General features: G+C 43.3%; 2 protein-coding genes across 6 annotated transcripts in view; one reads left to right on the top strand and one right to left on the bottom strand.

Moving 5' to 3' along the window:
• LOC133465232 (lysine-specific demethylase 2B-like) overlaps positions 1-8,948 on the top strand; it is a 29,139-nt gene extending 20,191 nt beyond the window's left edge. For all 5 annotated transcript variants that reach the window (XM_061747791.1, XM_061747790.1, XM_061747789.1 and 2 more), the window contains 6 exons: positions 606-944; positions 1,460-2,031; positions 2,545-2,708; positions 3,373-3,534; positions 5,038-5,256; positions 6,470-8,948. In XM_061747791.1, coding sequence (XP_061603775.1) covers positions 606-944; positions 1,460-2,031; positions 2,545-2,708; positions 3,373-3,534; positions 5,038-5,256; positions 6,470-6,669 — 1,656 coding nt within the window. In that variant the 3' untranslated portion in view covers positions 6,670-8,948. The remainder of the gene's footprint in view (positions 1-605; positions 945-1,459; positions 2,032-2,544; positions 2,709-3,372; positions 3,535-5,037; positions 5,257-6,469) is intronic.
• Positions 8,949-8,961: 13 nt separating this feature from the next.
• Positions 8,962-19,446, bottom strand: LOC133465238 (E3 ubiquitin-protein ligase RNF34-like). The gene is made up of 7 exons (XM_061747804.1): positions 19,122-19,446; positions 15,955-16,173; positions 13,868-14,329; positions 12,238-12,514; positions 12,129-12,152; positions 11,785-11,826; positions 8,962-11,059 (listed from the first exon to the last, which is right to left on the bottom strand). Exons 1-7 carry the CDS (start codon positions 19,260-19,262, stop codon positions 10,875-10,877), a joined length of 1,350 nt encoding a protein of 449 aa, XP_061603788.1. The 5' UTR covers positions 19,263-19,446; the 3' UTR covers positions 8,962-10,874.
• Between the last annotated feature and the right edge of the window lie 7,154 nt (positions 19,447-26,600).

The following is a 26,600-nucleotide window of genomic DNA, read 5'->3' as shown; positions in this document are numbered from 1 at the left end:
CTGTATTGGAAAAACAATTATGATACAAATATTCATATATTAGATGCAAAAATGCCCAATTAGAAATCCTACCAACTATTATATGAAAAACTGTATATTATGGGGGGGTGGGGGGGATGTGACGCAAATTAGAAAAATAAATATTGAAAAAAAATAAAAAATCAGGAACAAAATACTTGATGTAAAATACACACATATTGGATAATAATACAAAATATTATCCAAAAATTAATGATGACAAATCTGTAAATATAAAATGAAAAATAGAATATTAGCTGAAAATTACATGTTACTTCCATTTCCAAAAGTAGTAACTACTCGCCTTGTCACACTCTACCCCTGGTCATCATTAAAAAGCCCTTAGGGTCATTTCAGCAAGACAAAAAGTAGGGCGTGTACTATTCTTTTTTTTTTTTTTTTTTTTTTTTTTTTTTATTATCCTCTTTGGCTATTTTGACAATCTTTGGGTCTTTGGGTTGTAAACATTGAAAACATGCTTAGTATGTTCCCTATTATTTAAAGGCAGTAATTGTTTAACCAAACTCAAATGCCACCCGTTCAATGATGTCTGGCGATGTTGAGCGCCACTGTTGTCTCTTTAAAAGCTCTCCAAACTGGACGAGCCTCTGACCGCGAAATTGCTGCGGCACATCAAGACGGAGATCGACCTCGGCGAGTACGAGGACGACCGGGAAGACCGATTCTCTTTGCACAGGATCCACTTCAAGGCTAAGTTGGACGGCAGAGAGGAAGATGATGACAAGGAGGACGAAAAAGACGACTACAACAGGACGGACGACAAATCCAAAGTCCTTCTGAGTCCTTTGAGGAAAACGGCGGCGGCCGGAGAGAGTGAGCAGACGTTCAAAAGCGCCTCGGGAGCAGGCCCCAGCGGCGAGGAGGCCGAGGAGTGGACCGAGGAGATGTCATCAGCAAATTTGAAGGTATTTCCTACCACTTGTAAGCCACAAATGTCCATAATCATAAATAAGTCTTAAGTCTTAACCTACAAGTTTCAAACAAGTCCAAAGTTAGGCCCGGTACACACATAAAGATAATCAGGCTTTTTTTGTCCCGATTTTGGCTCTTCCCGATCAAGGACGTCATCGTTTTATGTGTTAAAAGATTATCCTTAGATCTGATGTGTGTTAAAAGTGGATTCATCCCGATTATAGGATCCGAAACAGGTCTTGGTCGACAATCTTAATTATTGAATGCGCTCATTATTTATGACCAAAAATCTTTGTGTGTGCGTGGGGGGGAAGCCAAGTCATGGTGCCGTGAATTCTGACGTGCTACAGAATGTAGCCAATCCAGAAGCGCCCGACTCGGGAACAAGGAAACCACCACCGATTAAAAAAAAAAAACACGTCTTATCCAATGTAGTATTTTTGTATAAAAGTGGTTTTGCCAGACAGCAATAAATACTTACATACATACTTATTTACTTACCTTAAAGGCTCACCATCAACATAGACACCTCCTCAAGATCCATGACAGCGTGAACCACCAAAATAGCTTGACCAATCAGCTTCAAAGTCAGTTGAAGACTGAGGATGGCACTGCCAAAACGGAAGAGGCGACCAATCAAAACAGAAAGACGTTCAAATCCGAGGTACTCCCATCCAAACAAAACCACAGGCCAGTCAAGGCGGAGCCCGAGAACGACATGGCGGTAACCGATCCGAGATGGCCTCTGAACAACGGCAGCGGAGACCTCGGAGGTTGGATGCGACACAGGCGGGAGGCCAACGGGACGCCGCGCCGACACTCGCCGCTCAGCTGGAACCGGAAGGCTCCCGTGACGCCGCTCGCTCCCCGCCCGCTCCCTTGCCGTTCGCCGCCCAAATGCGTCCAAATGGAACGCCACGTCATCAGACCGCCACCCATCAGCCCCCCGCCCGACCGGCTTCCTCTGAACGACGGCCAGGAGCACACCATGCGGCGCGAGGCCTGGATGTCCGTCTTCGGTCACCTGGCCTTCAGAGATCTCTGCGTGTGTATGCGCGTGTGCAGGACGTGGAACCGATGGTGAGTTCTATTGTGGGACCGCAGGTAGGTTATGTATACTAAAATACAAAATGCGAGGTTTTCAATTAAATGATTGGAAATGCCATTACTCTGTTCCAGCCTCCCAAAAAGCCCCCAAAACATTTACAACTTTACATATAATGAAAAGGATTTCACTTTTTGCCAAATTTTTTGCTTCATTTCAATGAACAATGTGCTGCTCCTTCTGATATGCGCGCCTTGGTCACTTGGTGGCAGTATAATGCAAACATACGGAACTACATGGAGGTCAAAACTTCTCAGTAAACTGCAGTAATATTAGTCCTTCGCAGAGGATAAAGAATATGTGCCTGTGAGTATTGTTATATAGTCTGTCAACTTGTGTAGCTCCACCGGCAATTCTAAAACCTTTTAGGGGGCCATCAGTTACTTGTAGATTTGTTATTGTTTGCGGCAGGGCTGGCGTCTCGTTCCCCGTGAATATGTGGCTTCACTTTATTAAATATAAACTTGCCTTGTTTTGTTTGTGGCCAGGTGCTGCGACAAGAGGCTTTGGAAGCACATCAATCTGAACCGCTGCAAGTCCATCACACCGCTCATGCTGAGCGGGATCATCCGAAGGCAGCCGGTCGCTCTGGACCTGAGCTGGACGAACATTTCCAAGAAGCAACTTAGCTGGCTCATCAACAGACTGCCAGGTATTAAAACAATGTGTTGATTTGTATGCCACGACACAGTGGAGGGACATAGCCGCGGGACAGAGGATAGTGAGAGAGAGAAAACAGGATAGACTGTTTGAGTGATCGTGAAAGGGACGAGAGAACAATGGGCACAACAACAGCTGGATCAACAACAGTAATAGTCCAATGATGACAGCGACGACGGCAATACTGTTCTACTCCCAACACTGCCATCCATGTCCTTACAACCACCGATAACAAGTGGATAACGGATGAATGGCATTTCCATTTGCTTTCAGTCCGAAAAGATCATTTGAGATACGAGTCTTTAGAGTTACAAGCGTGGTCACTAAACAAATAAAACTCATATATCAAGGCACCACTGAACTATGGAACTATTTCTTGAGTGGCGAGCAGATACCATATAGAGTAAATATAAAATCCAAGAGTAAAATCTAAATATTTCGATCGCCAGACTAAAACCCCATCAAGCATGTGTTTTCCCTGCTAAAAAGGAGACTGAATAGCATAACCAAATCTTTTTTTGGACGGGAGTTACATGCTAACTTGACTATCCTGGTTACAAGATCTTGTTTGGAAACACAATACAAATAAAGTCCTGGAAAAAGAGGACTTGTGGTCCTGGCATGAACTAATGTGCACTCCGACATGGTCTGCGCAGGTTTGCGGGTGCTGCTGTTGTCAGGGTGCTCGTGGGTGGCTGTCTCCGCTCTCTGCAGCTCCTGCTGTCCTCTCCTGAGAACGCTGGACTTTCAGTGGGTGGAGGGACTTAAAGACGCCCAGATGAGGGACCTGCTCTCCCCCACTACCGATAACAGGCCAGGTACCAAATGTCAATGTTCAAACAGGATGACCTTTATTGTTTTTTGAGCAAATATTCTCTCATTTTGAATTTGATGCCTGGGGGATTCCAAAAAAGCTTGGACAGGGACAACAAAAGACTGGGAAAAGGAGGCGTTCTCGAAAAACACCTGTTTGGAACATTCCACAGGTGAACAAGTTCATTGGAAACAGGTCAGTTTCATGGTTGGGTATAAAAGGAGCATCCCGAAAGGCTCAGTTGGTGACAAGAAAGGATGGGGCGAGGTTCACCACTTTGTCAACAACTAGGTGAGCAAATAGTCCAACAGTTTAAAAATAACGTTTCTCATCGTACAGTGAATTTAGGGATTTCATCATATACAGTCCATAATATCATCAAAAGATTCAGAGAATCTGGAGAAATCTCTGTACGTAAACGGTTAGGCCAAAAACCAACATTGAATGCCCTTGACCTAGGATTACTCAGGCGGCACTGCGTTAAAAAACACTGGCATCATTGTGGAAACGATATTGCCTTCACGTGGGCTCAGGAACACTTCAGAAAACCATTGTCAGCTAAACACGGTCACTACATCTGCAAATGCAAGTTAAAACTCTACCATGCAAAGCGAAAGCCATATAAAGCCTTCTCTGGGCCCGAGCGAGCTCATCTGAGATGGGCTGACACAAAGTAGAAAAGTGTGCTGTGGTCTGAAGAGTTCACATTTCAAATTGGTTTTGGAAATCACGGATGCAAAGAGGAAAAGGACCATCTGGATTGTTATCGGCGCAAAGTTCAAAAGCCAGCATCTGGGATTGTATGGGGTGTGTTCGTGTGGATGGCATGGGTAACTTCTGGGTACATCTGTGAAGGCATCATTAATGCTGAAAGGTACATACAGGTTTTGGAGCAACATATGCTTTCATGCAATCAACATCCTTTTCAGGGACGTCCCTCCTTATTTCAGCAAGACAATGCCAAGCCACATTGTGCATGCGTTACAACAACATGGCTTTGTCGTAAAAGAGTCTGAAAACTAGACTGGTCTCCCAGCTGTCCAGACCTGTTTCCCATTGAAAAATGTGTGGCACATTATGAAGCGCAAAATACAACCCATGGAGACCCCAGACTGTTGAGCAAATTAAGTTGGACATCAAGCAAGAATGAGAAAGAATTCAACCTACAAAGCTGCAGCAATTAGTGTCCTCAGTTCCCAAACGCTTTTTGTGTGTTATTAAAATGAAAGGTGATGAAACACATTGGTAAACGTGCCCGTGCCAGCTTTCTTGGAACGTGTTGCAGGCATCAAATTCAAAATGAGCGAATATTTGCCAAAAAACAATGTTCATCAGTTTGAACATTAAATATCTTGGCTTTCAAGTGTATTCAATTGAATATTGGTATAAAAGGATTTGTAAATCAGTAATTTCAGTTTTGATTTACGTTTTGCATAATGTCCCAGTCTCATTGGAATCGGGGTTTGGACATAATTGACATCACTCCGTTGGGTATCGCTCCCTACAGGCCAGCTGGACAACCGGAGCAAGCTGCGCAATGTGGAGGACCTGCGTCTGGCCGGCCTGGACGTCACCGACGCGACGCTACGCCTCATCATCCGCCACATGGCGGCGCTATCCAAGCTGGACCTCAGCTACTGCAACCACGTCACCGACCAGTCCGTCAACATCCTGACCGCTGCCGGGACCACCACGCGGGACTCCCTGACCGACGTTAACCTCTCAGGTGCGAACCTTTTCGTGGCTGAAAACTGAACTACAGCGCCAAAGCCCTGTGTAATATAAAAAGTATTACTTTCCATGTTGTGACATCTGGGTGGCAAGGAACTATGTTGAAGTAAGGAGAGAAGCTACATTAAGTCATTTCTTTTCTTTTTTTCCCCACTATACAGCGGCGCTTTGATATACGAGTGACGTGATTTTGCATTTTTCGAGATACAAGCTGTCGTTCGATCAATTTACTCATTTATTTATTTTGCTTTGACTTTAAAATTTCAGGTATGAACGCTGTTTGTCTTCGCACAAAAAACAGAAGCTTCAAGCTGTGTAAAGCTACTCCAAGATGTTTACTGTCAAACTAAATGTAAAACAAAGAATTACATGCTGTGTATTTGTAAGTCTGTTTAGCCTAATGCTAACAAACAATGCCATAGAATGGCTAACGAATTGCATCGGTGTCATGACGTAAATGTCCATTAATTTGAAGCAGAAAATGTGGGGGAAAAATGATTTTTTTGCATTTTATTCATGTCATGTATGTTTATACAGTATAGTGGACCTGTGCTATTCACAGGGGATAGGGGCCGGGCCGGACCGCGAAGAGTGAAAATCCGCGGATAATTGACGGCCATTATAATTGCATTGAAGTAAAAAAAAAAAACAAAAAAAAATACAAAGTTTTGTTTTTTAATATTATATTTTTTTTAACCCCAAAAATTCTTGATTAAGCAGATTGTGTGGAGTGTTTTTTGGAGGAGGGAAGCTGGAACAGATTAATGGCATTTCCGTTCATTTCAATGGGGAAAGAGGATTTGTGATACAAGTGTTTTTGAGTTCCAAGAATGGTCACAGAATGAATTAAACTTGTATCTCAAGGCACCACCGTATAGAATACATTACTTATCAAACGATATTAAAGTAAATTGAGTAAAGCCGCTCTTTGCTCTCATAGTACGCCTGTTGAATTTTTGCAGTTTTTTTTTTTTTAAAACACATTTTCCAAAAATAGCCTGTTTCTAACTTTGGCGTCTCTCTGGGGTGCCATTAAACATTCAAAGTGTCATTACCTGCAGAGAGCTCCCAGGCAACCCACGATAATTTTTTTCTTTTTCTATTTTATGACCCAGAATGAATTAGAATTTTTTGTTTTGTTTTCTATTTTATGACCCAGAATGAATTGGAATCTTAGAATAATCCACCGCTTCTGTTCCCCGCCCCAGTGTGCAACAGGGTGACCGACCAGTCGCTCACCTACTTCAAGCGCTGCGGCAGCATCCGCCGCATCGACCTGCGCTTCTGCAAGCAGGTGAGCAGGGAGGGCTGCCAGCGCTTCGTGGCCGAAATGTCGGTCAGCGTTCAGTTCGAGCTGATCGACGACAAGCTGCTGCAGAGGATCCAACCCCACGCCGCCTGCGATTGATCCGCTTCGCCACACGGGGGCAGCGCACCACCGAAGGAGGAGGAAGAGGCGGAAGAAGAAGAAGGAGGGCAGCACCGTGTGTTGTCTCCTTGCCAACTACTGAGCCAGAATGTACAATTTAAAGAACATTTACTGTACCTGTCAAAAGTTTAGACACAGCTTCCCATTCAATAGCACAAAGAAGCGTCTCTATACTTTTGACCGGGACTGCCTGTTGTTTTTATTTATTTCTTGTATATTTTTTTTTTCTGTTCAAGATTGACTATTTTTGTAGCCGAAAGCGTTTCCTACATTCATGTACAGTATTATACTACTGATATTGATAATCAATACCCAGTGTTAGTTTTTTTTTGTCTTTCTGTTTTATATTTATTTAAGCCCATTTGTATGACTGTTATGTGTGTATAGCTTCTATTACTTGCACCTATTACACAAATGCCGACACTGTAGAGTGTATAAAGCATATATACAGGTAAATGTTAATAAATTAGAATATGGTGGGAAAGTGTTTTTTTTTTTGGCATCAGTTCGAATTGAACTACTGCAACAAATTAACGTTTCTACCTTATTCTAATTTATTGACTTGCACTTGTAGTTATGCAGGTCTGGGGGGCGGGAGGAGACCACTGCAAAATTATGAGTTTCTCAGATGTTGCAGTTTATAGGTAAACGGTGGATATAAAAAGTCGGCACTCCCTGGTTCAAATGCCAGGTTTTTGTGTTATAAAATAATGAGACCATGATAAATTCATTCTGAACTTTTCACCATTGATGTGACCTAAATTGTAGAGCTCAATAGAATTTTGTTTTTCCATCTTTTCGAGGTGAAATTCAATTGTGAAATAGTGGTTGCGCAAGTGTGCACACCCTGTTACCTGGTTTCGAAAAGCCTACTAGCATAGTTTAGCCTAATTTGTGGTTCAGTGAGCGGCACTTTAAATGGCGGCAAGTGTGTGGTGGCTCGTGTTAAACATGAGTTTGAATGTAATTGGTTATTAATTCTGAACACAGCCATGTCTTAATTTTAAGTGGGTGTGCACACTTATGCAACCAACTTATTTTACTTTCCCTTTCGAAGAGATTTTTAAAAAGGCAATTGAGTTGTATAGGTTATAGCTCACAGTAAGGAAACCAAATAGATTTATCTTTGTTTATTTTTTTAATATCACAACAACCTGGCATTTGAACAGGGGTGTGTAGACTTTCTCTATCCACTTTTTTAAATACTGACAGCATAACTCCCAAATTCAAATATTGTCATTTAGAGCATTTGCAGAAATTGTGGGTGTGGAGGGTCTAACAAAAAATGGTCTCTTCATTTTTTTCCCCCTGAGCTGTACATATATTTTGTTTTCTTCTATGCTAAAAGCTTCTTGTCGTCATTCCTCCGTTAAGCGTGTTATTTGTGGACAAATTTTGCTATTAGCTCAGCATGTACACTTGCTGTTTAAACAAAACAAAAAAAATCAGCTGTCGTTAGTTTGAAGGCAGAGACGCACTATAAAAGTCCTGAAAGAGAAAGATTACATTAATTTAAAGTTAGGGCTGGGGATATCTTGATTTGTCGGAGCTTTTATCAAACGCTCCGGAGGTAAAACAAATGTTTTAGAGTATGTGCATTAAAAAAAAAAACAAAGACAATTAGCATACTGTATGTCACTTTATTTTTTTCCCCACCCTATTATTTGAAGAACCTGCAAAAAGTTGTTAAAAAAATGCCTCCTTTTTTTGACTCATAGGAAAAAAGTTAGTTTTGAGTTGTATCTGAAAAATAAGGGATTTTTGGAATGATCCAATCAGTATTTTGACACTATTGTACAGTGGACCCCCGCTACTCGCTAAGATAGATGGAGCCTGACCACAAATAGTGAAAATTCGTAAATAGTTGACGCGCTCTTATGATTACCGTGGGCATTTTGTTGTTGATGAAAAAAGGCAAATATGCGTGGGACTGGGCCAGAAAACGGCAAATAATTTTGCGAATGCAGAACTGCGATTATGCAGGGGTCCACTGTATTTAAAGCTGTGCGTAAAGTATAAAGTGAACAGTTTAATGCACTTTTCCATGTCTTTCTATGTGGCTTTTTTTTTTATTTTCATGTTTAATTCCAATTTTGTACTTTTTTTTTTTTTTTTTTTTCAAGTTCAGCAGACAAGTTTACATTGTTATTGCATCTGGATAAACCACTATGTGCGTGTACTATACGTTGACTGTAAATGTTGTACACATTTAAAGCCTCTAGGAAGAGTTTGACATATTAAAAGCCTTTTAAAAATGACACTGTGGTCAAACAGATTTGACTGAATTTTATTGAATCTAATATTTTTTTGTTTTGTTTACCAAAATAAAAAGGTCCAACATTCCAGAATATAAAGATCCAGGGTTATGAGTGCCCGCCAGAAGATTGTAGCTGCCCGTGAGTGACATCTTCCAATGACAAACAGCCACATTAAATCAATAATGAAAAAAAATAATGTACGTGAATTGGGAATGTGTGACAGAATTATTATTTTTTTTAAAATACAAATCGACACATTAAGATATATTTTAAAGTCTTGACTAAACTCATAAATACATTCTGTTCATAAATCTCAGAGCCTCGCTGCTAGTCCATGTAAAAATATATGTTTAATTCATAATAATAACAACAATAGAGGCTATCTCTATGCAACACATTTACATTAACAGCGTAATATCCCGCACACACATTTTTTTTTTTTTGTATGATGGATGAGCAGAAAACAAGTGTCTGGCTTGCTTTGCATAACAGATCGAAGTGAATCAGACGATTACCTCTCTCGGGGTGACAAAAAAACGATACGATCGAGGAGGAGGCAGCAGCTGTTCTCGATCACATCGGTGGCATAAAAACTGATATTGCTCGGCAGGTTTCGCTTTCCGTCCTTCTCGGACCTTAGCGGAAGTTTAGAATCGGGGTTACAAGCTATACTACTCCAAACTAAATTAAAAAGAAGAAATTATGTGGATGTATGCTGTGGGTAACCGCTCTGATAACCACATGTCTGATACAATTTGATGAGAATTGAACGTACAAGGTAAAATTTAAAAAAATGTGTGTGTATATACATACACTAAGGGTGTAACGATTCATCGGTTATATCGATGTACCGGTATCGATTTATACTCTTCCGATCCAATTGTTTCACTCTGTTATGTTTTCCTGTCTGTGACGTCGCAGGGGATCATGGGAGTTTCAATCTGTAGTTTTCTTCTGGCGCTATTGAGTGGGGCGGTTCTGCGAAGCAAACTATATCTCCCAAGATCCCTTGTAGAATGCGCAGTGCAGGAAATATGGCGGCGCAAAGAGCAGGTGCAAAACTTAACTCGTGGAAGGTCCAGCGAAGCTTAAATCTGAAATATAGACATGTTTTGGTTTTGCAGTCGTCAAAAACAATCGAGGCGAGAACATGACGGACATGCAAGCAAACGATTTGTTGACCGCGGTCGTCTACGAGCTAAAAGGTTGGCGAACACGAAATTCCATCACGGATATGCTTCAGCAAAACTGCAAATACATTTGCCATTCATGCTTGTTCATTTATTCTATCCATAATTCATTTTAACTGATAACTTTACAAGAAACAAAAGCAATTTAGGAAATTTCACATGACCTGTCTGACATCCAGGTGTTTATTTCACAGTCACTATGGTTAAAATTTTGGCTAAAAAAAAAACCAAAAAAAAAAGTGACTGAATCGATTTCCAAACACTGAATTGCTTCAGATCGTATCGTATCATATCGTCCTTGGATGAATCGGCAAAACAAATTGTGATATGATCGAATGGCTGCCAAAACGAATCATTACACCCTATATATATATATATATTATATATATAAAACAAAACACCCTTATTGTACTGCTTTCTATGGTTTGAATACGAACCGTCATTCCAAGCTTGCTGGCTATGCAAAGTTAAAGGTATGAGAGTACAGGCATGTTATTTGGCATCTTCTGCTAACATAAGATGTGCTGTTAAACTAGAACCAATAGACATTTTCCACAGTAAGAAAACATTTTTTTTTTTTTTTTTAACGGTATTGCACGTGTTGAGGTCGACCAACAGCGGTCGTGTAAACCGCGGCGACTCGAACCCCTGCCGTGTCCCACGAAAACTGCCGCTCCAAGCCACTCGCGCCATTTTCAAGGGTCTCTGGCGACCAGTTTTTTTGTACTTGTATTTTTTAGGACTTGAAGACGTGCACGGCCCGCACCACGTACTGCCTGCAGATGGGGCACTCGTTCATCCTTTTTCCGCATTTGGTGCAGGTCACCATGTGACCGCACTCCAGGAGAACGCAGTCGATGATGGCGTCCATGCAGATGCGGCACAGGTTCTCGTCCGAGGCCAACTGGGCTTTCCCGCCGTCTGCGGACCATTAATAACGGTCACCATAAAATACTTGAATTGACTTTTTTCGGGAATGTTTTTGAGTGATATCGCCTTTAGAAAATCAAGTCAAAAAAACGCCTTCAAATTAAAGTAAAACAATATAAGTTGATTATTTCGCAACATATCTCCTCGACCCCAAGCCTAAGAAATACATTCAAAAATAAACGTTGAACCCATAATTTATTCATGATTACAATTATATAGTAGACCGAATGATTATGTTGCACAATTGAACAGTTTTACTAATAATTGGCATAATCCTTTCTTGCGGCGTTTTGGCTTTCGGCCGTGGGTTTCTCATTTTCTTTCGGCTTTTTGTGTTTTGGTCGAGAATTTTCGTTTTGGTGCCTCACTAATTTTGAGGTCATTATATTTTTAAATACTTGCACGGAAAAATAATGTATTTCTTTGTGATGTTTGTAATTGTTAAGTGAACCCTCTGCTTTGTAATTGAAATCAATTTGGTCTGGTCTTTAATACAATAAATGTCAAGTCATATCGAATATCGACAAAAATCGTGATATCAAAATATCCAACTTGTTTCACTTAATTCTCAAAGTAATCATTTATTTTCTTTAAACCAATGACATTCACATAATGCTCAGACTTTTTTTTCCCTCAATTTTTAAAAAAATGAACTGTCATTCAGATTTTTTTTTTTTCTCTCAGCATTCTGAATCGGCGGGAAAAAAATAACTTACCTCCAACGGCACTGTTGCACAGAGGTGGAGGATATGCAACCACTTTGTAGACAGAGAGAGAAAAAAAAAGAAAAAGAAAAAGGACAGGTTTCAGAATACGGGAATGGCCTTTGAAGAATATTAACAAAAATACAATTTGTCTTTTATTTCATTTAAAATACATTACTTTTAAAAAAAAAAAAAATTACGCATGCCTCGCCAAATGTTGTTTTCCAAACAACTGAAAAAAGTCGTTTCCAGATGTTTTTCATTGGTCAGTGACAATATAATACTGTACCCCAAAATTGTCCCCATCCCTAACTTTTCCTCAGTATTACAGAATAGGATGGTGAAGAAGTGTTTACCTGCAGTAATGCTCACATTTTCCACTAAAAGAAGAAAAGAGTAACAAGAGGCCACGTTAAAATGCCGACGTGTAAAATCAATATTTGTGGTAAAACCGCCGGCGCTTACGAGACTTCCTGTTGTGCTCGTTTTCTCTGTAGAGGCGATGCACGCGCTCCAGCAGCTCCCACTTCTCGCAGCAGCCCGAGTAGTTGACGAAGTTCCTGGCGAGGATTTCCTTGAGCTGGCGCACCGACAGCCTCTCGATGGCTCCCTCGTCGTCCAAGTCCGACAGCGAGGCGCGGATCCTCCTCTGCGTCGCCGGGCTCGCCGCCGTCGCGCTTTCCGTGTGCGCCAGATCGAGGAGCGAGGCGGTGGGCGTGTCCTCCTGCTCCTGAGGGGAAAACTAACATTTGAAAGGGCAAGTCAGGAACAATTGTTGGCTTCGGCCGCATGAGTTGGTGTGCAACTTTTCGTCTCAAATTGCAACGCTGTAAAAGTAACAGAATGAAATACAATTCAATGTAAAAACTAAATAAGTAAAAGGGACCCGGGCGTCTCGCTGAAGAGGACATCCTGGGCATTTCCAACCCGAATTCTCTTGCAAAGCTGATAAAATGACATCAAAGATTCTTTAAAAAAAAAAAAAGTTTTCATTTAAAAAGGATGGCATGGGCCCTTCAATGTCAACACTGTCAGAATCCGTTTCAAGGCTCGATATTCACGAAAGTTCAAAGTGAACCGAGCGCTCTCGACACCGGCCCACGACGCGCCTCATTACGGTCCGACTCGCAATACCGCACAGACGGACCGCCGCCCTCGCGCTCGGCGCACATCTGCTCAGTTATCTAATACGAGAAGAGACCCCATTTAAACTTTGGCGTATATGTGCTCGACAGGGTGCCAGCGGCGGGTAACGTAAACCGCGGAGGCGCAAATGTATTGATTCATTTCTTCTTTCCTTTCCTCCTTCCTTCCTTTCATGGTGCGGACCCTAAAAACGGCAGTGAGCCCCTTTGTTCCTTTGGCTGTCCTTGCTTCTTCCCTTCTGACATCCTTGTTTCCTTCCACACTCCCTCCTTTCTATCCTGCCTTCCTGCACCCTTGTTCCTGTCCTTCCTCCCTTTCTTCTGTCTTTCCTTAATGCTAACCGTAAGAAGTTTTTTTTTTCTTTTTTTTTTTAGTTTTTATTAGTGTTTTAATGTTGTGTTAATGTCGTGTTTAGTGTCGCGTTCGGAGTCAGCTGCGTTGCTGCGGGGAGTTGTCAACCTGCGCGCGCGTTACATAACTGACTCTCAGCCCATGTAACCGACCTAAAAAAAGGCAAAGGGCTTAAGCCGCCTCGCTCGCCGGTCTGCAACGCTGCACGCACGCACGCACGCACGCACACACACCGCGTTGACAGTAAGAGAGTAAACGCTGCCGCTTGCAGCTGTCGCATGAATACAGACTTTTCATAGTGAGTGAAGAGAAAATCAACGTAATTGAATTCAGCTCAACGAGCGTCGACAGCAAAACATTTTTTTTTTTTTTTTTTGCGCTGAATGGGCCACATTAGATTTTTGAAAGGGACAGATGGGCCATTTATTGACTCAAACCAATTGTTTCAATTGTATGACGCCATTTCTATTTAAAAAAAAAACAAATTTAAAAAACTTTTTTTTTTGTGAAAAGAAAATGACAACATAATATAGATTATTATTATGATTTGTTTTTAAATTTTAAAAAAAATACAATGCCATGCGTGTGTGTGCCGCACCTGGCTTGGGGTCCCTGAGCTATCACTCGGGCTGAGCACGACTCCGTGAGAGGCGGATCCGAGCGACTGGTCGGAAGCAGAGCCGGCGGTGGAGGGCGGCGAGGCGGCGCGCGAGCGGAGACTGTCTGTATCGTCTTCGTCGTCTTCCTCCGCCTGTTCCTCGGCCGTGTCTCCGTCCCCCTCCTCTTCCTCCTCCTCCACCAGCACGACGGGTCGGGGGGCCTCTCTGGTGCCCCGGTGGGACAGCACCAGGTCCACCAGGTCTTCCTTCTCCCTGCAAGTGTCGGTGGGGATGTTGCGCAGCAGCAGGTACTGCCGCAGGTCCTTGACGCGCAGCTGCATGAGGCGCGGCCTCTGGAAGGCGGTGCCCCGCAACAGGTGGCAGGTGGCGCAGCAGCGTAGGTTTTCCTGCAGCACCGAGCATAGCGCGCAGAAGCTCTTCTTGCAGTCGCAGCACACGTGCTGTCGAGGGGAGACGACGCCGTTAGTCATTGTGTGAGGTCATTCCAAAATGCTGCCCAAAGATAGACTAGTGCCCAACTTGTGCCATTGTCTTCGGAAAGACTTGAGACTCTAATAGCTGCCCGAGATGCATCAACAAAGTCTTGAGCAATGGCTGCGAATGCGTCTGCACGTCTTATTTGTGTTATACGGATTTTTTTTTGTTTCTCCATATTCATACTGCGCATAAATACCTCCCAAAAAATACACTTCACGTTCACAAAATACATTTTTAGTAGTCCTTTTAAATAAGAAAAATAACATAATATTGTAATTTATATATATTTAAAAAAACACAGTAATGACATAGTTAAGTAGAATTAAAATTGTTTTCGCCTCATTTTTTGCTTCGATTGAATGGTCTTTGTGCTGCTCCTCCTGGTGTGTGCGCCTTAGCCACCAGAGGGCAGTATAATACAGAGCTGGAGACACAAACGAAGTGTTTCGCAGCTTGTCGCTACTTTAACATAGCCCACCACCAACTCCACACTCTCATTCGCTGACGCCCACGTCACCCAACAGGCCCCGCCTTTTAAAGTCGCACACGCTGAAACGCCATAGATATGTTAGTGTGGGATGTGAGGATTGCGACTCCAAGTGGACAACAATATTACACGAACCTCACGTGCACATTTTGTTGTTTAAAAATGCAATTCATTCATCGATGGGATAATCGAGACAGTAATTGAGTCTAAAAATATTTGCCCGCGTTGGCACGGACCTTTCGCATTTTCCGTTCTACTCATGTTATAGAATAATGCCTTTTGTTGATTTTTTTTTTTCCTTTCCACATTTTCTACATTTCAGTTCATTCTACGGCATTTCCAGCGTCAGCTCTTCACGCATTCACGCAGTTTCTTCAAACTCGCACCTAAGGGACGTCATCAATCATTCTTTTTAATACCGCTCGCGCATCATTTAATAAACTGCCCTTAAATACTGCATGTCTGACTCGTCTCGGCGTTGTAAAGGGTTCGGCGCCGCCTCTCGTGACTCCTTATAAATAAGCTAAACTCGACGCAAACTTTGATACGCAAAAGTGGCCCCCGAAGGCGGCACCGAGCTCATTGCAGCTTCTGTTTGTACTCATAAACAGAAATCCTGATGCGATTTAACTCAGAAGTGCCAATCATCACGCAGTCTACCTGATGAAGAAACACCGCGGTGGCTGGTACGCACTTGAGTTAATTTCTTTCCAAGACATTTGGAAATGTACGCACAGCGCTTCACGTTTGTGTCGAGTTACAGCAAAGTGTGAAATAAACATCACGTGCAGCTCGTGGCGACTCTCCATCCACTTCGACGCTGAGCAGCTGAGTGGGTCGACACTTCAGATGGATGCGAAAGGAGGTCAGCCCAATTGGTAAACATTCGCTTATCGCAGTCTGCTAATCCCATCGACACTTATTAAAAGGTGCACAAATATCCCGCTGACACACAAATGAGCACATGCGCGGGGGGGTTGGGTTTGGGGGGGGGGTCCGCCGTGCGGCGAGAGCATGCAGGACGCTGGCACGTGCCCGTCTGACTGGCACACAGAAGCACGCTGCCATTAAAAAGTGGACCTCCACTCCGCTGTGGTTTACCTTGCGTCTGAAGACTGAGAACGCCAGTCCGCAGGCCTTGCACAGTTGCCCAGCGCTCCCCGAGCCGGCGGGAGGGTACGTGGAGTACCCCGCGCTAGGGGCGAAGCGGAAAGGCCCGGCCCCGGCGCCGAAGCCGGGCTGCTGCGCCCGCACCGTGCCCGTGCCCATCACCTCGTTCAGCAGCCCGCAGCATGACGCCCACATGGACGAGGCCCCCGCCTGCCGGGCACAAACGCACATTTATTGTCACTGTAATAAACTCATCACGTCCAAACAATAAGAGAAAAGTATAATAACATTACGTACGCTTTAACCACGGGCGGCGTACATTTTTTTTTTCATAATGGACGGGGGACGTTTATAACAGTGAAACCCAGGGGTTAAAGGGTTATAACGCCGCAAGGTCGATGCCATCCGTTAGCCTGCCTATGGTGTTTTGCATTGTTTGACCAGGCTGTGTCAATCGTTTGTCGCCACGCGTACAGGAGCGCATTGTGAAGCTCTTTGCGCCGCACAATGCAGGAATTCACCCCTGGTTTACCGGGCGGCTCCCCTCCCGGCTCCGAGTTGTCACAAACACGGCGTGACGTGACCTCGGCCATCTGCTTAGGGACCGCTTACGTAATCCCGGGAACGAGTCGCTATATACGGCGAGGGGGAGCACAAACCCTGCGGGCCCGACTCCATAATGTTGACTGTACTTTAATAGTGCGTAGACCTTTGTTTTCATTGGTGTTTCTTTGTTTGGTAGAAGGATTTACACGACGTACACGTTACAGTTAAGTGTAATATAAATGTAGCAGTAGAATGACTGTGAAACTGTGATTAGGAGAAAAAAAAAAAAAAAAAAAAAGACGGCGATTAGGCCATTTGCAAATCCCCAAAAATTTAAAGAGAAAAAGAAACAAATAACTCCAGATTTCGGGATAAAACAAAATGATAATAATGCCAGTGAATGTTATTTCGACAGTACAATAGTACAAAGGTAAAGGTAAATTTGTGTTTCAATGGAAACATCAAGTTGTGCTCGTGAGTTTACGCAGCCTGGCAGAATTTGTGAATTATTAACATTTTGGTGGGGAAAATTCAAATTTTTTGGGCCTCACCTAATGTACTGGATTTTTTTTTTTTTTTTTTTTTTAAGTTGAAGCCCACTGTAACATAATGCACAGTTTGAACATTTAATTGAGGAATTCTTTTACATACCACAAGGTGGAGCCTGCGTACCATACTTTGAAAAGCACAGGATTATGGTATTGAATTTGTTTCCTTCTGACGTCTACTTGAGGAAACCTCAATATAATACATACATGATAAGGTACGACAAGACTTATTGCCCCTGTACTGAAAGAGTGTTTTCTTCGCTGAGGCACAAAGGAGAAAAGCCAGAACTTGAATGCATAAATGCACGCCTAATAGGTTTTATCTAACAGTTACGCCAGAAAACGCAAATGTACAGCGCACAAATTCGTCGATGCGCGTCGAGGCGGCTCCCCCCCCGCACGAGTCAAATCTCAAGCGTGACGTCTGGAATGAACGCAGATAAAACTCAAGCTGCGACTGAGCGGTGTGGAAATTTGTTCCTGCATAATAAAGAGATTTAGGGGACCTCAAGGCGGGACTGGAAAAAAAAAAAAAACAGTCCCAGCGCACAGAATAAAATCGACAGCCGCGAGGATCGCCGTGCGGCACAAAAAAACTAAACATAAAAAATACATCAGGAGAAACCTGCATGACTCTCTTTTATGGCTACGCTAATTTGTTCGTCTCGTTTGGAGATTTATTTTTAACTTTCAGCTGACAGACATAATGCGCTTTGGCCAAATGGAAGTCACACGCTCCACACTTGCAATTGAAAAAGTGAAACTCAGATGCTATATTTACTACGCAGAGACGGAAATTTGTAGCGGTTTTATTTTGTACAGTTTTGAGGATTATAATTTACACCTCATGAAAACTCAAAAGTCACCATCTCAAGAAATTAAGAATACAGGACAAGAAACAACAAAATGATGTAATTGTATTTTTAATCTTGTTTTTGTTGTTTTGTTTGTTTCTATGCCTGTCCGCCGAAAGATGTCTTTACGTGAAACCGGTCTGTGTCGCACAAAAAGTCGGGGACGGCCGCACCGCGCTGAAAAAAAATAATAAATCAGCAATGACATCGATTCATCGACTTCGACTTTCACCACATTGAAGTTGACTAAAATTTTTTTTTTTACCTCTTTTCTGACGTGTTGCAGACAAAACCAGGAAACCCGAAGCAAACTCAGCCCGTCGCATTAATCAGGAACCAAGAACGTTTCAAAAAGCTGGTGAATCGATTATTCCGGCCATTACTCGATTAATCGATCGCTAAAGCATTGTTTTACATTAAAGCTCCACTAAAGCTAAAAGTGTTTTTTTTGTTTCCAATTTCTTTTCAGTAGGCGATTACTCTTCTTAATTTGACATTGTTTAACGATTAAACAAAATCTCAGAAACAAGCAAAAAGACTTGATAGCTGCAGCCCTACTCGGTATGATGCGGCGTATGCCACTGCACTCTACAACCACAAGAATAAGACTATTTTTAGACAAGCGTCAATCAAAAGTGAGCTGTAATGCCCTTGCGTTAGATCTCGGTTGTATCAAATATTAATATGCGTGAGCATGAATGTGGCTACTAATCCAATAGCAAGGTAATGCACATCTAGGAGCCCACATTTGAGACATTGTCATGGAAGGCAGCATCCCGCATGCACTGTATGTTGTGTTTGAGCGGATGACGTCATCGCCTCATCTGCAGCCTGCATCTGCTACACGCGCACACACGCACACGCACACACACACACACACACGCGGGAGAACCCCCCGACACAGTGTGGAGGTGAGGGGCGATCCTCGCGTCATCCCCGAGACGCCCCCCACCAATATCCCCCTCGTACACTCGCCCCCACTTCTCCAGTCCGGTGCGCGCCCCCGCCATCTCGTGAGAGCGGATTAAAGCGATGAATGGACGGTGGCTGCGGAGGCTTTGCGTCCACACACACACACACAGCAATAAAAACACACACACACCGTGAGCCGAGATAACCCATGACGAGTCCCCAAAATAACCACCACTGCTGCTGCGTGGGAGCTCGTCTCCTTATATAGCCCCGAGGAAACCCAAACCAGGCACCTTACCTTCATTGCGCCTCCCGTGTGAGGAACGTGCAGACTAATGCAGGAGCCACGATCATCGCAAGTGCGCGCGCACGCACACACGCGCAGAGTCCAACCATTACGTCGTCCCTCTCTCCTGCCCGCCTCTCTGTGTCTGTGCATTGTGTGCGTGGTGTCGGCATAACGTCATGCCCAAAGACGGGCCCGGCCAGCCAATCAGAATGCGCGCAAGGGGGCTGGTGCGCTAAACGGCCAATCCGGCTTTACGCATCAGCGGCGTGCGTGAAGACGCACACGTGTGAGCCCGTGGCGCACGCGTCACTTCTCCCTCCCCCCCTTCCTCCAACACGGCGTTTTTATTTTCTCCTGAGCAGTCAAATGAGGTGAAGGTAGAGCTTGTTTTTGACGTATCATAAAATTCACGCACGGTTGCAAAACTACACAAATGCATAATTTGCATCACCTTCTCGCGCAAGTAATGTACTTACGCTAATCAGTTTGTGCCTGCCTGCAGTGCAAAGATTAGAAGGGGGGGGGGGCTTCCTTCCATTGCATCGTCAGTACCTGCTGGAAGCCCACAGGGGGCAGCAGAGAGGAGCCCGCAAAATCCAACACAATAACGCTCGTTGTTCAAAATTGTATTGTTTTCCAACAAGTTTCACCGCTATCCCACAAAATAATGTACGTAATGTGTCTCCTCAAAAACTGTCGTTCCGTTTCAGGTCCAAATCCCAGCGCTCGTCTTGAGGTTCAACTCGGTGTTGAACACACACACACACACACACACACACACGCGCGCACACACACACAAACACTAGGATTTTTAAGCGCTAATATTTAACAGGTTTAACATTTGCGATTGTCAGCGAGAATCACTCTTAGCACACCCCACACCACAGCATAGTCGCTCAGGATAATCTTTTAGAGACATCCTATAATCCTATCATTTCTGACTTTGAATATGATTAATTTCAACCCGATTATCGGTATGTATGTACCTCGCTTGTACATATAATTATTGACTGTTTTCCCAGGAGGAAAAATTACCACAGTATAATCACTCAGGATAATGTTTGAACAAATGTTCATCTTTTTTCTGACTTTTGTTCTAAAGAGTGGCGAGAAAGATTATCGGCATGTGTGTACCCCATTTAACTCATCATAATCGCTCAGAATAATCGTGCAAAAAAACATGATTCATCTCGATTATCGATTATTATGATTTATCGCAGCCTAATTTTGGTTTAACTCCCAATTGTTCGACTTTGGAGGTGGCCGCCGTATCATCGTCATCATCGTCATCAGCATCATTATCATCCAGGGCCAAGTGTGCCTCAGGAGAGGAAGATCATTCCGGCAGCTCCCACTTTATAATAATGGGCCACATTTGGGTGCGAGACTTCATCTTATGCTGCAGGCAAGCGCAGAAATGATGCAAATGCCCCTTTGAAATCCTCGGCGCCATATCGCATCAATAGTGACCCGCCGTTGGTTTAATTTCGCAGCCGTTTCGTTTTAAGTATGTTCCGAGGCCCTCGGGCCACAAGTGACACACTTTAGCACGGATATTCCTCGGCACCGCCAGGAACATCGACGTTGGCGAAGGGACGGGTTTGATTCAACGTCGTAGTTGACTTAAGTTGAAGTGTTCGGATACCTGCTGAGTCTTGAATTGCTTCACCTGTTGACTTGTGTCCGATGCTTTGTGTTTGGTTGAATGCAAAAGGGCGGGATTACTTATAAGCTTCAAAAGCAACTTCAATGAAATTTTGTATAAATTTGGGGGGGCAGTGGAATACTTGTTTCCTGTTCCCAGAATTTGGACGGTGTTGTAAATGAAGATTCTGGACCCGACGAAGCCTTCCATCGACGCTGCGCCACACGCGTGTGCAGCGGCTGCTTAGTCTCGCCGATGTAGAGGTCACTGCACTCCTCACTGCACTGCGTAAATAACATTGCTGAGTTTGCTTCTTGGGATTTTGTCCTTGTGGGGAACCAGATTTTGTCTGAGGGTTTTGGTGGGTTGGGTTCGGGTGTCGTGGCTTTTCTTCTCTTGGCAGATTTGACAAAAGAGCCTTCCTGATGTGAGTCCGCTCCTTCTGTCCTCCGTTGTCAGTGGTCTTTTTTGTTGGTTATAAATGAAACAAATTCTTCTTCCTGTGTAAAAATACCAAGAAAATGTGACCATTTTAGTACTGCAGTGTTAAAATGAAAACTTAAAAATACTGATAACAGAAGACGATCCTGACCAACGATCATTTGTGACCAAGCTTGCCCACAAACGGCTTTCGCACAATCTTCACTCCCACAAATAAGTGTTTGCCCCAGCTGAAGTCATTTTAAAATAAAAATGTTATCATAAATCTTTATTTATTTATTTTTTATTTTTTTTTATGCACGTTCAAGCTCTGACCTTAGATTGTGCACATCTTTCCGAGATATTAGCTGGCCGGGGTGCTAGCAGACATCAGAGTTGACCAAGATAAGGATTTCATTTCAGTAAATATCTATAACTCATAAATCACTTTCTCGCATGCACGCACACGCACGCGCACACGGAACTTCATTTGAACTTCTCGCACCTTTTGAATGTCCAACTGGTCAGTGTTTGAGTGTTTCGTGTTTTACTTTTTTGCACAACTTACTGTTCTCGCACCAGGAGCACAAAGGCAAAATTCGCAACAGGTGTTTGATCCCTGAACATTTCCAAGGAAATCCACTTCTATGTCTTTCTGTGGCTCTTCCAGTCTCTCTGCATTTCTGTCGCCACCTGCTAAAATCCTTCTGTGTCATTAGCCGTCCTATGAATTCACCAAGCGGATCTGTCTGCAGAGGCCCATGCGAAGCCATTTTATGCCACTAGATGGCGGAGCTACCCTTTCCTAAAGAGCCAATGAGTTCAACTAGCAACTGGACCAGCATTGGAAATAAAGAAAGGTTGTTACAAATTGCCACTTCTAGAATTGAAATTGTTTCTTATTTGTTGATTTTACTCAGAAAAAAAAGTTGTGCCAGTCCCCTGGTGTGAGCATTCATTTATCTTTAATCAGTTCAATTCAGTTATTCAACTACCATCAGCAAATGAGTTGTTGATGGAGTTAGATGAAATAGCTGAGAAAAATGAGTTGAGTCAGATGAGTGAGTTATTTGCGTAAGATGGTTAGCTGAGTTACTTGAGTAAATGAATTTGCTAAGTAATATTAGCTGCGTTAGTAAAGTTAGTCAATTAGTTTTTGAGTGAGTTAGATGAGGGAGTTGGAGGCACAAGTTAGTTGAGTGAATAAATTAGTCTTTGGTTAAGTTAGGTGAATGAGGTACTTCAGTAATTTAGTTGAGTTACTTGATTAAGTTTGTTGAGTGAGTCATTTAGTTGTTGGTTGAGTTTTTTTTAGATGTGTGAGATACTTTAGTAAGTAGGTTGAATTATGTTAGTTAAGTGAGAGCTTTAGTTGAGTCAGTTAGTTGTTGGGTGAGTTACATGAGTGAGTTAGTTGAGTAATAGGGCTAGCTGAGTTACTTGAGTAACTGAGTTGAGTGAAGAAGTTGTTGAGTTATATGAGTGACTTGAGTATGTTAGACTAGGTGTGTAGTAGAGCAGTTGTCGTTTGAGTTAGGTGAGTGATTTGAGTAAGTTAGTGGAGTTAAATGAATAAGTAAATTGAGTGAGTGAGTTCGATGATCGAGTTAGTTGAGTTACTTGTATGCTAGATTAGGTGAGTTAGTTGAGTGGGTAAATTAGTTGTTGGTTACGTTAACTGAGTGAGTTCGTTGAGTTACTTCAGTTACTCTAGTGAGTCAGTTGCGTAAATTAGTTTATTGAATTCGGCCCGCCGCACACCGAGCGAGCTGAACTGTCGCGCAGTGTGCAGGGTCGTGCGATCAGTTTTCATGAGTTGCCGACTGTCGGCAACTCGTTTTTCTGTGACTCGAAATTTGAATCGTAGGTGAACAGCGTGGCAACATCGCAGCGGCAACGTCCAATCAAAAGTGTCGTGTCGTATCACATGAGCTTTCACGGCAAAAAAATGACATTTCCAGGTACGAAGTGACATCCAGCCGGCCGCCGCCAAGCTGTACCAATTCAGTATATACTGTGTTTTACACTAGTAGTAAACTACAGTACTGCATATTTAAAATTTCATATGTACTGGTGGTGAAAAAGCGAAGCGTGGAGAGTACCTGTCCCCTAACGGCATCAGTGAAGTCAATGAACGGAACGAGTTGATAATTGCCAGCAGCCTCTCAATTATCTACAATCTCTTCTTATTTCTCACCCTTCTGCTGTCTTTGTTTTGTTACAATACAACTACAGTGGCCAGCGCCATCCGCTTCTTCTTGGACAATGGTGCCAGTTTGTATGTGTAAGGGTCGCCTTGTACGCAGCTGAGTCACTCGATGTGCGGCGAGCCTTAGTCAGATGAGATAGTTGAGTGAATCTGTTAGTGAGTGAGCGATTTCCACTCAGGGTTGACGTCGCGGGGTTCAAAGGTTCGTGTTTCAAGGGATCATGTTTTAGTCTTCGATAGTTTTTAAATTGGGAATCGTAATGTAAATGTATTAAAGCAGTATTAGACATTTTGTGAATTAAAGGTGTTTACTTATGTTTTATACTGTGTTTAAGTGAAACTGTGAAAGCCTCAAAGGCTTCCTGCCTCTAAATGTTTTCCACCTGACACTCCCGTTCTTCATTTAATGCAGCCCTATGGGGGGCACAAGCCAGTACAAACTGTAGGCCGGTTCCAAGCCCGGATAAATGTAGAGGGTTGCGTCAGGAAGGGCATCTTTGCCAAAAACTTTGCCAAACAAATATGATGGGAGGAGCTTCCAGAAGACTGGACCACTGCAGCCAAGGTGATCAGAGAGGCAGGCAGGAGAGTACTTGGTGTATCTTCTGGCAGGAAAGGAGAGAAGGAGACTTGGTGGTGGAACCTCACAGTACAGGAAATCATACAAGGAAAAAGGTTAGCTAAGAAGAAGTGGGACACCGAGAGGACCAAGGAGAGGCGAAAGGAATACATTGAGATGCGACACAGGGCAAAGGTAGAGGTGGCAAAGGCCAAACAAGAGGCATATGATGACACGTGTGCTAGGTTGGACACTAAAGAAGGAGGACAGGATCTTCACAGATTGGCCAGACAGAGGGATAGAGATGGGAAGGATGTGCAGCAGGTTAGGCTGATTAAGGCTCGAGATGGAAATATGTTGACTGGTGCCAGTAGTGTGCGAGATAGATGGAAAGAATACTTCGAGGAGTTGATGAATGAGGAAAATGAGAGAGAAGGGAGAGTAGAAGAGGCAAGTGTGGTGGACCAGGAAGTGGCAATGATTAGTAAGGGGGAAGTTAGAAAGGCATTAAAGAGGATGAAAAATGGAAATGCAGTGGTGATGGATAGGCTGACAGATGAGGTTTGACTGGAATCATTGTGGACCATGATGTTTGCAGATGAGGAAGATTTCAGGTGTGTTACGTGACAGAAGAGTCTCAGCTAGGATGAAGGGCAAAGTTGAGAAGACAGTGGTGAGGCCAGCCATGATGTACGGATTAGAGACAGTGGCACTGAAGAGACAACAGGAAGCAGAGCTGGAGGTGGCGGAAATGAAGATGTTGAGGTTCGCTCTCGGAGTGACCAGGTTGGATAAAATTAGAAATGAGCTCATCAGAGGGACAGCCGAGGTTCGATGTTTTGGAGACAAAGTTAGAGAGAGCAGACTTCGATGGTTTGGACACGTCCGGAGGAGAAATAGTGAGTATATTGGTAGAAGGATGATGAGGATGGAGCTGCCAGGCAAGAGAGCGAGAGGAAGACCAAAGAGAAGGTTGATGGATGTCGTGAGGGAAGACAGGAGGGCAGTTGGTGTTCGAGAGGAGGATGCAGGAGATAGGCTGACGTGGAAAAGGATGACGCACTGTGGCGACCCCTAAAGGGACAAGCCCAAAGGAAAAGAAGAAGAAGAAAGACTCCCGTTCTTCATTTGGCGGGACAAGAGGGATCGGAACGAAGACGGATGGTTGCACACTCCACTCACCGGGAGAAAATGCCTCGCTGGCAGGATGTTGGTATTATTCTTCCCGTGACAGGTCAGCTCAGGGCGACACGCCTTCACACGCACCAGATGAAACGCTGACATGCAAACGTACCGACAGAAAAAAAAAATTAAAAATAAAGACGCGGCTGTCAGCATTTTACCAGCACACACACGCACACACTCTCTCTCTCCCACACGCACACGCCAGTGGTGATACAATGTGCAGCATCAAGTCCAGATTGTCTTTATTTTGATCCATTGCCACAGAAAGCCAGTTAAACATCGATTTCCTCTTCTTTCATTACGCTCCTAAACTCATTTAGTTTCACTAATTCTAACTAGTACAAGAAGTCTGAGGCCGTCATTATTTTAACAATGCCAAACGGCCATATATTTTAATGCGGTGTCATAAAATCAGGACCTTCAAGGCCTCGTTTGAGTACCCACTATCAGACGCACTGACCTCCATTGACAATTGACGTGGAATTGTATATTCATTCGATAGCGTGTGCCTTGGCTGCCCAGCTTCCCGTCGCGCGTGGGTGATTTATTTGTATTGCTATTTTTTTTTTATTTTGTGTCCAATCAGACTTCAGCTTCTGTGTGTTGCCATGTCAATGTAATCTGCCCAGGGCCTTCAGAATCCCGAGTGTTGCTGTAATGACACGTAGAGATCAAAGGTGTTATGAAAGCAGTTATGTTGCGCTTTTGTATATTATTTTTGTGACACGATAAGGGCGATTAGGTCACTTAAGTCCCTCATACAGTATAATGCCACAAAGTACAGTACAGATTTTATGGTTATGGGATACCAAAATGACTTACATGATTACAAAAAAATACCATCAATCCTCAATCCGCGTCCTTGTCCTGATCTTCACTAAAATGTAACTAACCCCCCCCCCCCCTCTTTTGTATCATCCCTTTACTTAGTTTTGTGGGAATTGGTTTTATTTCCGTAATGTTGATATTAATATTATGTCTCCTATTGGCAAAAGTGGCGCGCTGACAGAAGAAAAAGCTACAAAATGTAATATTCAAACCGAGTTTATTTTGGAAGCAACAGCAGGCAAACACGACTCTTTATTCTAAACGCGAGCCACGAACTCCATTAATAAGACGTCAAAAAAAACAAAGAACAATACTTTAAATGGTGCACACGCCATCACCTTATCTGTAGAAAATGAATTGAAAATAATCCTTCTTGTTTTCATATCAAGGAAGACTCATTAAAACAAAGTCTGTTGATTCCGAGGCCTCGCCATCCTTAAAGTGCAAATGAGTAAACATTTCATTTCTGCGATCAAAAGGTAGTAATTTACGCTGCGTGCCCGCTGATGCATGCCCTAATTATACAAATACACACACACCAGGCATCCTTCTCATTAATAGTAAGCACAAAATAAACCAAACAATACTGTGGAAAGAAGTACACAATAATACATCGAGGAGAAGATAAAGTGTCAAAATATA

The sequence above is a fragment of the Phyllopteryx taeniolatus genome, chromosome 15, assembly GCF_024500385.1.
Source record: "Phyllopteryx taeniolatus isolate TA_2022b chromosome 15, UOR_Ptae_1.2, whole genome shotgun sequence".
Taxonomy (NCBI): domain Eukaryota; kingdom Metazoa; phylum Chordata; class Actinopteri; order Syngnathiformes; family Syngnathidae; genus Phyllopteryx; species Phyllopteryx taeniolatus.
This window is presented reverse-complemented; position numbering and strand designations above follow the sequence as displayed.